This window comes from Capra hircus, chromosome 1 (genome assembly GCF_001704415.2).
Source record: "Capra hircus breed San Clemente chromosome 1, ASM170441v1, whole genome shotgun sequence".
Taxonomy (NCBI): domain Eukaryota; kingdom Metazoa; phylum Chordata; class Mammalia; order Artiodactyla; family Bovidae; genus Capra; species Capra hircus.
This window is the reverse complement of record NC_030808.1, coordinates 34,923,573-34,938,152: the sequence shown is the minus strand read 5'-3', so window position 1 is coordinate 34,938,152 and position 14,580 is coordinate 34,923,573. Positions and strand designations below refer to the sequence as shown.

Here is a 14,580-nt window from a genome sequence, read left to right as displayed (position 1 = left end):
AAATGAAACAGACAAAACAGCCCTTGTAAGCTGGAAGAATCCTGCTCTTCAAGTTACAGTGAAAATCAACTTTTAGAAGAAAGAAGACCCTAGCACTCAGAAATATAAAGGAGAGAGGTAAAAGAAATAAGAGGGCAGGCAATCAGAACTCAGCCTACTCAGAAGGAAGCACAAAGAAGCAGGCTAAGGAGTCCTTTTTTGTTAGGCAGCTGGGAGGCACACACCCACCTTCTATTTTTAGAAGGTGACTGTGGCCAGGAGCAGGAAAGATAGACTCTGTTCTATTTTTGAAGTTCCTCTCTGAAGAGTAGAAATTGGTTAGCCAAGAAAAGAAGAAAATAAAATGTTTTCCTGGTCATTTTTTGGTTTATTTATAGGTGATTCCAGTTTACTTATAAGTATGTCAAAATGAAAGACTAAAGATAGTCTTAAATAGTTTAATAAAGCCAAGGGTGGAGAACATTCCTATTACCATAGAAAAGATATGTTAAATAGTAATGACTATACATTGTTTCAAAATAATTACCTATCAAGAAATGATAATACTTTGAAAACTACTTAGAAGTGTAAGTCTTAACCACTATCTCCTGATCCTCTTCTCTATTTGCAACTCCAATTTACATAGTACACTTTTGAATAAAAATTTGTACAACCTAACTTAGAGTACAGTCCCACGGAAGATAAGTCCACTAGTTTCTAGACCTAACTCTATTAACTAGCTTTTGACTCCATCTCTGAATCTAAAGATTTTAATCTATAACATCTATATTAAATAAGTTTATCTTTACACCTCCTTCAAGCTATTAAGTATCTAAGAACTTAAAATTTAAAAGCATTCATTAAAAAATATTTATAGCCCATACCATTTCATATTATTTTGTTAGGTAAATGAGACCTAGTTTTCTGTCAAGAATTGGTGACATGTCAAATTGGTAGTAATGTGTCTGTGTGTACTGAGGTAGAGGAGGCAAAAGTTATTAGGATTTTTTCCTAATTATTCTTGATTTTCTCTAATAGTAAAATACTCTCAAATTAAATTAAATGCTCTTAAATTAAAATACTCTCAAACCACATTCTGAATTACATGATTACCTGGATCATGTAATTGGATGCTTCATATGTTCTAACAACATTTTAATGGTTTTTAAATGCTCAGAAAAACTAACAGTCACATAATATCATTCATATTAGCACCCCCTCACCCCCAAATGAACTACTTAGCTATGAATCTAGCAAAATATGTATGAGATCTACTTGAGGAAAACTACAAAACTCTGACGAGTGAAATCAAAGGAGTAAATAAATGAAGAGATAGTCCATGTTCATGGACAAGAAGACTAAATATTATAAGTTATTAGTTCTTCTCAGCTTAATCTACAGATTCAACCCCAATCTAAATCCTGGTAGTTATTTTATGGATATGGACAAACAGATTCTAAAGTTGTTATGGAGAAACAAGAGACCCAGAATAGCGAATACAATACTGAAGAAGAACAAAGTTGAAGGACTGATACTTCCTAACTTCAGGACTTAATATAAACTAACATAATGAAGACAGTGTTGTACTGGTTTAAGTATAGACATATAGATCAATGGGAGAGAACAGGGAGCCTAGAAATAGATGTACATAAATACGGTCAATTGTTCTTTGACAAAGAAGCAAAGGCAATGCAATGGAGCAAATATCTTGTCAAGAAATGGTGCTCAGGCAACTAGACATTCACATTAAAAAAAAGATGAATCTAGACACAGATCTTGTGTGTTAAGTGGCTTCAGTCATATCTGATTCTCTGAAAACCTATGGACTATAGCCTGCTAGGCTTCTCTGTCTGTGGGATTCTCCAGGCAAAGACCTTACACCCTTCACAAAAATTAACTAAAAATGGATCATGGTCTAAACAGAAAACACAGAAGACCTTGTGTATGGTGATGCCTTTTTAGATATAACACCAAAGACATGATCCATGAAAGAAATAACTGACAAGCTGGACTTCATCAAGATTGAAGACTTCTCTGTGAAAGACAGTATCAAGTCACAGACTGGAAAAAAGTATCTGTAAAAGACGCATCCAATGGACAACTGTTATCAACAATATACAAAGAACTCTTAAAACTGGACGATAAGAAATCAAATAACCCAATTAAAAAATAGACTAAAGATCTTAACAGATACCTCACCAAAGAACGTATACAGATGGCAAATAAGCATGTGAAAGCATGTTCCACATCATATGTCATCAGGGAAATGCAAACTACAACTAAATTAAAACAACAATGAGATACTACTACACACCTATTAGAATGGCTAAAATCTGGGACACTGAAAATAACAAATGCTGGTGAGGATGTAGAGCACCATGAACTCTCATCCATTGTTGGTGGAAATGAAAAATGGTACAGCCACTTTGGAAGCCAGTTGGGCAGTTCCTTACAAAACTAAATATATATTCTTACCACAAGTTCCAGCAATCATGCTCCCTGGTATTTACCTAAAGGAGTTGAAAACTTATGTCCACACAAAAACCTACACACAGATGTTTATAGCAGCTTACTTGGAGGCAACCAAGATGTTCTTTAGTAGACCACAGATAAATAAACTGTGGTACATCCAGAAAATGGAATATTATTCAGGACTAAAAAGAAATGAGCTATCAAGCTATGAAAAGATGTGGAGGAAACTAAAATGCCTATTACTAAGTGAAAGAAGCCAATCTGAAAATGCTGTATACTGTATGATTCCAACTATATGATACTCTGGAAAAGGCAAAACCATAGAGATAAGGGGCAGGGGTGGGAGGGAAGAGATGACTAGGTTGAGCAAAGAGGATTTTTAGGGCAGCAAAAATACTCTGTGTGATATTATACTGATATATATCATTATATGTTTGTCCAGATCCATAAAATAATTAACAGCAAAAGTGAACCCTAAACATAAACTGGACTTTGGGTGATTAATATACGTCAATGTAAGTTCGTCTTTGGTTAAAAAATATATATATACTATTGTGGTGAGTGTTTTGATAATGGGGAAGGATATGCATTTGTGGGGACAAAGAGTATGTGGAAAATGTCTGTACTTCCCTCTCGATTTTGTTGTAAACCTAAAACTTCGCTGAAAAATAATCTCTTAAAAAATTTTAAAATAACTAAGTGTAATATAAAACAATTATTTCATTATAACACATTTCTTAAATATAACACTGTTATTACTGGCACATTTTCTTTTTTATCATTTTGTCATTTCTTTTTGATCATTTTCTTTTTTAACTCTATTGTGCATTGTTTCTTGCACAATAATGTGTGGGTGGGGGGGAAATGGCTTAACATAACTTTTAAAAAAATAAGGTATAAATTCTGCTAACGAATTCTCCTTCTGCATCCCATCTCACCATTTCTTTGTCTGTATTATGAACACTTACCAGATACAGTACATATCCCCATTCTGGAGCTGTGAAATAAGAAAGGATTCACAGAGTTGCAAGGCTAACATAGTCTTGCCTTCTTTTTCAGTGTTACAGATGATATCAATTCCACTCTTACAATCAGTTTTCAGTAAATGCTATAAGATGAAAAGAAAACTCAGTTCATATCATTAAAAATATCTAGAAAGATAGCTGTAATAAATGTTTAAGCATTCAGAAGAATTTAGATTTCTAATTTTCTTCTACAAAGACAATGAATTATACAGAACTATTTTTATGTTTTTTCATAGTTTCACTATATAGCACCTACAGTTTATAATGACTACTTTTAACCTCAATGTCCACAGCTTGTAGGTACGTAGGGTCCATATTAGGAAAAGATTAATTCTTTCATCTTAAAAAAACACCAAAGTAACAAACATTGCAATTTAATTTCTTAGTATTTTAATTAAGATGCAAAATCCTGATGCTTCTCAGTTTTTATTTAACCTGTCACACCAGGAACTCGCTCAACATGAATAATACTTATCAATGAAAATTTTAATTTCATCATTTGTTAATATGAGCTAATTCAATATGAGCTTAAAAATGGTGTCAAAGGGAATATATCTAGATAATGTAATCTTACGGCCTTTGATAGTACTGTAAAAGGAATTTACCAAAAATGGGCTATGTATTTTTTGGTAAGTTTAATAGGCAAACATAATCTCAAACAGTACCTCCCGGAATAGGTGATCTTCTACAGGTGACATAAACAGACAGGTGAAGAGTGCTTGATGGAAGTACAAGTCTTTACTGATTTCTGGGTGATTTATACAACATTTAATAAGAGCCATTGCTTCAGGTATGCGTTCACAAGCAATTAGGTATCTGGCACGTAGTTCAAAGAATAGTGGATTTTCAGAACTTAAATATTTGTTCACTATATTAAAAATAAAACAGACTCTTATTACTCTCAAGAAAAGACTGTCTCAAACACTTTTCTTTGACACTTCAGCACTAACATGTAGTATCTAATTAAATCAACTATTTAATTAAATAGCATTTTCCTTATTAGGAGTTTGTGAAAAGAATATATCAGTTAAATGGTTGGAAAAATAGCAATAAAATACAACAAAACTGTGCCCAAGAAATATTTGCTGATTCTTTTTCGATCTAAAGAAAGAAGCAAAATTAAAAAAAAAAAAAAAACCACATGAAATACTCTTTTTTTGTGTTCTCTAATGTTAAAAAATGTTTCAGATAACACAGGATCTGGAATTTCTTGCTAGTCTAAGATTATATACTTTGTCTTCTTACCATTATTTTCATTACTGTAAAATTAGAAGGCTAAATCCTTATCTGCCATTAAAATCATATTAATTCAGATTAATTATAGTGAAATATAATTTGAATTAGTGAAGTTTGGTCATAAACGAAATACATGTTATTACTTTCTAACAAAAAAGCAAGCTAAATGTAATGTCAAATAGGACTGCTTATTAATATATGTCCAAGGATAATCACTAAACTTAATACTTGGTTTTACACAATTTTAAAATATAAAAACACCTTTACCTACATAAGTTTATTCAGACCTAACAACAACCTCATGACAGATATGATACTTGTTTTACAGATCACAAAACTGAGTCTCAGAGAGGTCAAATGACTTGCCCAAGAACAAATAATTAAATAAGTGGCAGAGCAGGAAATGGAACCCATATTTCATGATTTCAAATCCAAAAATGTTTTAGTTAATTATATATATTTAATCAATAGCTTCTGAAATGCCTATGAATAATGTTTTATTTGGGCTTCAACATTTGCCTTGCAACTCTGTTTATAATATCTTTACCCTAATGATCACAAGAGTCGAATCATCCACATTAATGAGCTTCTAGAGCAGCTTTTCCCAAAATGAAGTATGCTAGGGTAAGTATAAAAGGAGTATGTATCAAAGAACTATACATAGTATGTGCTGAGCTGTGCTGTGTTTAGTTGCTCAGTCATGTCCGACTCTTTGCAACCCCATGGATTACAACCCACCAGGCTCCTCTGTCCATGGGGATTCTCCAGGCAAGAATACTGGAGTGGGTTGCCATGCCCTCCTCCAGGGGATCTTCCCAACCCAGGGACTGAACCAGGTCTGCAGCATTGCAGGCGGATTCTTTACCGTCTGAGCCACCAGGGAAGCCTATAAACTGTGTATATAAAGGGTATCAGCCTCACACCAACCAATAATGGTTTTGTTCTAGCTCCTACTTAGAGAAACCTAAAAGTTATCTGAAAAATCCAACTCTTCTCTCCTGTTCTCACTCCATATGAATCTGTCTTTGCTTAGCTCCTGTCCCCTCTGGCCACATTCCCCAGCTTCCTCAGAGATTCCTTCAAGGCTGTCACCCCTGCCTTCCCTATATTTGACGGTTCATACGTTCCCTCAATAATCCAACTCTTCCTCCGATGTAACTACTGCCTCCGTCTTCACTTTTTTTTTTAAATTCCTGAGACCTTCACATCAAGTGCTAGTTCTCCTTTCTGTCCCTTGTATTTATACAATGATACCGCTGCCACATGTACCTTAGCTCTTTCCTTCTAGTCTTGTCCTACTTCCCGTCTTATTCCACCACTCTCATTATTTCTCCTGGCCTTATCTCTTTTCATCTTCTCTCACATCTTTTCTTGTCCCCTATGCTTGTATCTGGGGGTCAGCTTGCTTGTAAGCCCTAGAATCATAGCCCCTTCCCTACTCAGTTCTACTCACAACCCACTCCCACCCCTTTACCTGGGACAAATAGAAAGATCCTAAGATACTCAGGCAGTTGGTGGTATGCAATGTTTTCTCCCCAATCTCTGAATGGTTTTAGAGGTCTTGTCTTTTCCCTTTGGCCATGTTATAACTACACTCCATAGGCTCTCTCCATGCTCTCAAATGTGTCCAGACTTTTGTGCTTATTCTAAGTTTCAGTGACCCAAATGTTCTGGGGCTCAGAAATAATATGGCAAATATATATATATATATATATAAGAATTAATTAGAAATAGTTGACAGAGCTTCCTGCCTTCAAAAGGAGATTTTGGCTCATAGGAATCTAGATTAAAGAGAAAGTGATGTCAAAAAGGTATGCAGGTAGTAAGAGGATGAGGCAAAACTCCTACTGATGAAGGAAGTTTGGGAAATACTGCTCTAGAGTATTTGGAACTGAAATTTACTTCACCATTTAATTAGTCATACATTCACTTATGCATTCATGTGGTCATTCATTCAATAAACAAGTACTGATACTGAGTACCTACTACTCCATACCAGGTACTGGGCTAGGTGTAGGATATGTTAGTGTTTATCAAAACAAAAGCTAAAGGAACTCCATCCTTCATAGAGTTTCCTGTATAAGGGAGATTCCATGTGCTTAAGCAGAGTGTTGTTTTTTTTTAAGGGTGTTCCTACTTAAATAGATTTTAAAAACATAACTTAAGTGACAAATACAAACTCTTTGTAAATAGGTAGCATCTGGATACTAAATATGTTAACACTCTGAATTTTAATAGGGAATTACCAGAGATAGTTTTACCTAATCTTGTGTCAAATCACTCTTGGGCTGGGTTAATATAGCAAATTAAACACACTTCATGTGAAAATACATTACTCTTATTCAGTACTATAAATAAAAAACACTAATACTGCTCTAGTTAGAAAATGAAATTGTGTTTGTTTCTCACAAATGTAGGTTTAGATTTGAGTCTCCTGTAGTACCTATCTCCTGAGATGCTGGCTGGGCTTTTAGAACAGCTTGCAACACAGGATCTTCCCATGGGCCACCATCTCTAATGATTCGAGTCACCAGTTCCAGATTCACATTTCCATATCTGCGGAGGTGATTCTGGCATTCCTAGGAGAGAAAAATCATTTTGGCTTTGTGAATTTAAAGGGGTTAAAAACTAAACTTGATCATCATTGTCAATAAAATGACTGATGGTCAATAAGGCAGCTGTTAAACTATGAAAGAGAAAGGGTTGCTTTAGTAACCTAATTAGGGTGTCAAAAACCCATTAGTACACAAATAGGCTTTAATGCCAAAGGTTACACAGTTTATACAAAATTGGACTTAGAAAATCCCATTATAGCAGGGATAAAGTGTAACCTAAGGAAAAAACATAAGGGATGCATCATTCCTAGGAAAAGAACCGGGCTGCAAAAATATAAAACATGTATGTTCAGTTATGTGAGGGCTCATAAAGTTTCCATTAACAATGGCAGGCCTGACAATAAGAAGGGAATAAAGAGGTTCCTGTCCAATGCAGACTCTGGCTGGCAGGTAGGTATAGGTCCTTGTCCCTGATACCAGATGTAGAATCTTAGATGTGGCAGAGGCTGGAAGACAGAAATTTTATTCCACTTTGTTGTATAAGTAGATTTATAGTCTTGAGATGAGAAATGACAGGCTGAAGGAATGAATCTAGCCTATAATATGAAGACTTTGCATTAGATTTAAGATAAAGATACTATTGATAAGTTGGGCATTAAGTGATAATTTATCTATGCATTTGTGGGGGTTACAAAAGATATTTGAAATGTTTTTATAGACATATGTTTTTATATAACATAAGTTTGTAAACAATGTTAAGAGAACTTGGTTTACTGAATTTACTTATTAGACTTAGATTTACATGATTTAATCATTTGATTATGCATCTTAGATTCATTATGTACTTTGTCAGGTGTTTTTAAAAATATTTCATGGAATTTGATAACTTAAAAAGATTAACTGAAGATCTAGTGAAGGTATAGATAGATTTATTTTTTAATGCATAAATTGAACTTAAGGCCTTAAGAAAAAACTAGATAGTGACACTGGCAATGCTAAAAACTGGAATAAAATGCACATCACTTAAAACACAAACAACTGTCAAAATTTTTTTCTGTGCTCAAAAAATCCCTCAGACATGAAAAACTTAGTTATAAAGCGAAGCTTAGGATAAAACCATATATATTTACAAATTTTACTTAGATGAATCATTAGGCTACATATTCAAAGTGGCAATTAACATTTTGCTTTTATTAAATTGTCATGTTCTTTCATTATTTCAGTAGCCCAAAGTGGTATCTATTTGCCACTTTTCATTCATTGTTAAAGTACATGAAAAAGGCTTTGTCTTTTAAGAGAACAAGGCAGTAGAAGAAATCACGTTTCAAGACAAAGAACCATTCAAAGAAGTACCACCAAATTAAACAGGAAAACACCTTCTAAAAGTTACTTATGGAATTCCCAAATTAAAATAAGCAGGCAAGCACACAAAAACCCTATAAACAGTGGGCAAATTACTTAACCTTTCTGCTTTTTCAGTTAACTCTTCTACAAAATGGATACTACAAATACCTACTTCATAGGATTGTTGTGAGGATTAAACAACACATAGTACTGATACTTAATAAATGCAAGTTACTTTTTTTCTAGTATTTTCAAAGATTCTGAATAAATATTTAATTTTAGGACACCCAACCACTTAGCATAAAATTAATTTCTATATTTCCATGTGTTAGCATGTTATAGCACTCATAAAAATAAGGTATAAAGTTATTGATCAGCCATGATTTTTTTAACACATGGAACACAGTAATGATCTGGGCAATGACTTCACGGATAAAAATTATAATCAGTTTCAAACCTCAAGGTAAATAAATTCCTAAATTACTCTAGACATACTTATCATTGCCAATACAAATTAAGCTACTGTAAGCTGGCTTTTCGGAGAAGGCAATGGCAACCCACTCCAGTACTCTTGCCTGGAAAATCCCATGGATGGAGGAGGCTGGTGGGCTGCAGTCCATGGGGTTGCTAAGAGTCGGGCACTACTGAAGCGACTTAGCAGCAGCAGCAGCAGCAGCAAGCTGGCTTTTGGTCCAAAGCACAAGAAATAGGTGAGCTGGATGCCAGCCCATGAATCACTGGTGAGGCTTTCACTCTGCTGTGGAACTCTTGGTGAGGCACCAATAATATAGCACTTAGCACTGTGGGACCTAAAACAGGACTTGGGCCTAAAGTCAAAAGATGATGAAACAGATCTACTGCTAATATCTTAAACTTGGCAGAAAATAAGAAACACTTGGAGGTCTTGTTAAAAGATGATTCCCAGACCCCAATTCAAACCTAGTGTTTTAATTATTAAACCTACTATTCAATTATTATAATTCAAAGTTTCTAAAGAAAAACCCTAATAACCTGTAGGTTTAACAATAGCTACCCCTCAGTCAGCTCTGGCATATGTTTTGATTGTACCTCCTACATTTGAAGTGCACTGTCATAAATGTTTATACTATAGAGTATATACTTGCACTCCTACCAATCCTTCTATTAAAATTAGTAAATTAGCTTAAGTTCATTTTCTAAGATAAAATTATATTTAAGTGAAAGTTTTGGTTTTTGGTGCACTCCTTGAGTCAAATATAGCATATTTTGGAGACCACTTCTATGGGAAAGTAAGTCTGGATAGGAAATAGAGATGAAATAAAGATTTCACTTTGGTCTATTTTAGACACAGAATGAAAGAAAAGTTTTTAAGTATCTTTTGGATCATTTTTCCTTAAATAGTATGGTGGCTTTTTGGAATGGTTTTCAATTTAAAAGCTCTCAAGTGAAAATGGAAATACTTAAATCACTCTAGATTTACAACTTATCTTCTAGAGTATATTTATATTGTATTTTTTAGGAGATTTATTTAATTAAAAAACCTATGTATTAACTTGGACCTATATATAAACTTAATCCTTTATTTACTCACTGCATTGTGCTAAATACAATTCCCTTGGAAACTTACATTCAGCCTTGTGTCTTTGCCAAAGTAGAGAGAAAACATAACTTCCTCACTCTTCATTTATAATCTGTTTAGTTCCAGAAGACTTTTCTTTCACAAACTTGATGCCACTTTACATGTCCGTGTAGCTGCAGGTCAGTGTTCTGGCCATTACACAAACTCAATCTGAATCCTTTTGTTTACCATAGTATAAAAGTTCTTAATACTTGAACTTCATATTTAAGGACCTCTGAATTTACCAACCTAACTCATTCAACTATTAATGAACACCATGACTCCTCTTCTCCAGCCTGGTTTTTAATGTCTCCTAAGCTTATCTCATACTTCTTGCCTATGCTTTTTCTCCTACCACTCTCCCCTACAACTTTCTCCTGTCTTCCCACTGAGAAGCCTCCACTAGCTACCTCAATCCATAATAATTCTCCAGCAGTATTGAAAATCTGTACAGCTCTACTCTTCTGGTACTCATTATATAGGAGCAAGGCCCTGCATTACTGAGTAGGTGTTGCCATCATCTTACTTCCTAGGTAGTTAAAAGTTTCTTCAGTCAGAAAAGGAAAGTATACCAGAGAAGATAAATACTTAAATAATAGATAACTTTTAAAATCAAATTAGGATTTTATAGAAATCTGTGAAAGTAGAAGCACTATGAAATATGTCTTATTTTGAATGAAATCAGATTCCAGAATAAAGTATAAAATACCATGTCAAATTCATTCATAAGCAAGATACTGCAGCAGATCAAAGCAAAAATGTAAAAGGTATTCAGTGTGATTGATTTATAAAAACAAAGACTTTAAAACACAGCAAACTCTTTATAATTTATAACACTTGGAAATGAGAATGATCATATCTTTTATTATATTTTCATTAGCTATGGTAAAGTACTTCAAAAAGGGTAAAATTCAAAGATGTTATGCACTTTTCTTTTACAAAAAGACAGTTCTCACAAATTTGCTGTTCTTTTCTGTGATACGTTTCTGAGAAATATTTATCTGATGTTTTTGAAAAAATTAGCATTCTGAGTTTTCTAATATAGAAAGATAGTATACAGTGAGAAAGTTACTCTGAAAAAGAAGTTCTTAGGACATGATCATTTAAAATAGATGTCTGGATGTATTTACATCATTACATGACTGTTGTTGCCCCAATTCATTACCAACTATAATGCTTGTATTTATGCCATTAAAAAAACTTAATTAGAATTTTGTGTTTAAAACATCCTTCATTTGGAGTATTTTAATGAGTTTTCAGTTTGTTTAAAAATGGTTACTGTTCAAGAAAACAGTGATTTCAGAAACAACAAATTTAGTCAAATTGCAAAAAACTGAAAATTGCAAATTTTTATTAAAAATTTTTCAATAATATGAACTTAAAATTTTTAAAAAATAAAGCCCATTCAGTCATACTGGTGTCATTAAATTTTACACTGTTAAAATATTATTTTACTACATATTTTTTGTTTTATGATAGTTGTTTAGTTGGTAAGTCATGTCCAACTCTTTTGCGACCTCATGAACTGTAGCCCATGAGGCTTCTCTGTCCATGGGATTTCCTAGGCAAGAACTTTGGGGTGGGTTGCAATTTCCTCTTCCAAGGGGTCATTCCAACCCAGGGATCAAACCCATGTTTCCTGTATCAGCAGGCAGATTTTTTACCACCGAGCCACCGGGGAGGCCATATAGTATCAGTGGAAGTGAAAGTGTCCATCACTCAGTCATGTCCCACTCTTTGCAACCCCATGGATTGTAGCCCACCAGGCTCCTCTCTCCATGGGACTCCCCAGACAAGAATACTGAAATGGGTTGCCATTCCCTTCTCCAAGGGATCTTCGGGACCAGGGATCAAACCTGGGTCTTCCACATTGCACGTAGATTCTTTACCATCTGTGCCACAGGGAATATTTCCAAATGCTATAGTATTAGTACATGTACATAAAATAACAACTATACACATATTGGGGATATATGTTCAAACTGAGAAAAAAAAGGCTGAATGGGTATGCTATCAGAAGTCTGAGGATTCCTAGTTTTAGGTATTATTTATTTATTTTTGTGTTTGGTATCAGTTATAAAACTCATCTTCTTCTATTGATCCTAATGGCTTGGGAGTTTTCTTCAACATCCCCTGGTCTGCTTCTTCCTTGCCATTACTACAGTTTGTGCTCTAGTCAATGCCTTCATCTGCTATCACTCAGACAGCCGCAGTAAAGTTTCTTATTTCTCCCTCTCCCCATTAGGGTGGTCTTGAAAAGGCTTTAAAATGTTAAGACCATGAAGCATTTAAGATAGGAGTATAAACAAAAACATTTCTTTAAACCTATTCTTTAGACCCATACATTATTGCAAACACATGGTTGCATCATTTAGTAGATTAGGGAACACTGGAAAGAAGGCTGAGTTGAGAACAGGATTCTGTAAACCTCAACTCTTTTGAGCTTAAGTTTCTGATCTATAAAATAAGGAATAACTGGATTAAATTTCTAAGGTGATTGTCATCTTAAAATTATAAAAAATTCATTATTGCATATAAATTATCCATATTTCATTTTAAAAAAATAACTAGAAATCATGTACTTATAAGTGAACTATTGGAGCTTTGGAAAAAATAAAAATATGAGTTATTGTTTCCTATTTAATAAACCTGATTACATTTTTTTTACATTTAAAAATTTTAGGTAACAATGTAAACATTACTTAGTTTTTTTCTGAAGGGGAAATCAATCATAAATAAAGTAAAACCACCAACTCAGAGTATAATCAGATTTCAGAATTAATTGGTAGTTGCCATGATAATGGTCTTCCCTGGTGGCTCAGATGGTAAAGAATCCTCCTGCAGTGTGGGAGACCTGGGTTTGATCCCTGGGTTGGGAAGATCCTCTGGAGGAGGGTATGGCAACCCACTCCAGTATTCTTGCCTGGTGAATCATCATGAACATAGGAACCTGGCAGGCTATAGTCCATGGGGTCACAAAGAGTAGGACGTGACTAAGCAACTAAGCACGCACTGCACAGCACTTTCAATTTAAAGACAGAAAGTTTAATTTCTGCATATCTTATTAAGAAACATTTACTTCTAATTTAGTTTAAAATTTTTTTTACATAGAAAGTCTGAAGATTACAAAGAAATATATTTCTATGTGTGTTATCTGAGCATGAAAGCACAACCTACCCTACTATCAATAATTTAAAATAAGTAATGAAATGATATGGCCATCAGAGAAGTGCTATTGTTACAGTTCTAACCTGTAAGATAGACCCTGAAGCAGAATTAAGGTAGCTGCAAGATTACTTGAGCACAGGTTCCTAGGCAAACTAAATATAAAATATGACTCTGTGAGTAGGTCAGTCAAGAGAACAGGTCACAATATGGGTTATGCCACAAACTGACAAGTTACTAAAGCTCCAATAAATATTGTTGAATGAATGAATAAAATTTCTCAGGTCTTTGGTTCAATGATTTATTTAGAAATATTTTATCTGGGAAAATATATATTACTTCAGGTATTAATATGTTCAGATAATATGGGAACACAATTTTGAAACTGCTTCTCACAGAAGGTCTTGCTCTTAAGCTGGTATTTGTTGTTCAGTCACTCAGTTGTGTCTGACTCTTTGCAATCCCATGGACTGCAGTATGCCAGGCTTCTCTATCCTTCACCACATCCGAGAGTTTGCTCAAACTTATGTCCATTGCATGGAGTCAGTGATGCCATCCAAACATCTCATCCCCCGTCATACCCTTCTCCTCCTGCATTCAATCTTTCCCTGCATCAGTCTTTTCAGAGTTGGCTCTTTGTATCAGGTGGCCAAAATATTGGAGCTTCAGCATCAAGCCTTCCAATGAATACTCAGGGTTGATTTCCTTTAGGATTTGATCTCGTTTGATCTCCTTGCAGTCCAAAGGACTCTCAGCGGTCTTCTCCAAAACAGAAGGTTCGAGAAAGTATCAATCCTTCAGCGCTTAGCCTTCTTTATGGTCCAATCTCACATCCATACATGACTACTGGAAAAACCATAGCTTTGACTAGACAGACCTTCGTCGGCAATGTCTCTGCTTTTTAATATGCTGTCTAGGTTTGTCATAGCTTTTCTTTCAAGAAGCAAGTGTCTTTTAATTTTATGGCTGCAGTCACTGTCCACAGTGATTTTGGAGCCCAAGAAAATAAAGTCTCTCACTGTTTCCATTGTTTCCCCATCTATTTACCATGAAGTGATAGGACTGGATGCCATAATCTTAGTTATCTGAGTGCTGAGTTTTAAGCCAGCTTTTACACTCTCCTCTTTCTCTTTCATCAAGAGGCTCTTTAGTTCCTCTTCACTTTCTGCCATAAGGGTGGTGTCATCTTCACATCTGAGGTTATTAA

General features: G+C 34.5%; 1 protein-coding gene across 2 annotated transcripts in view; it reads right to left on the bottom strand.

Moving 5' to 3' along the window:
* ZNF654 (zinc finger protein 654) overlaps nt 1-14,580 on the bottom strand; it is an 89,123-nt gene that overhangs the window by 15,830 nt on the left and 58,713 nt on the right. For both annotated transcript variants that reach the window (XM_018054696.1, XM_018054719.1), the window contains exons 4-6: nt 7,156-7,291; nt 4,142-4,344; nt 3,420-3,559 (exon numbers count right to left, since the gene is read on the bottom strand). In XM_018054696.1, coding sequence (XP_017910185.1) covers nt 3,420-3,559; nt 4,142-4,344; nt 7,156-7,291 — 479 coding nt within the window. The remainder of the gene's footprint in view (nt 1-3,419; nt 3,560-4,141; nt 4,345-7,155; nt 7,292-14,580) is intronic.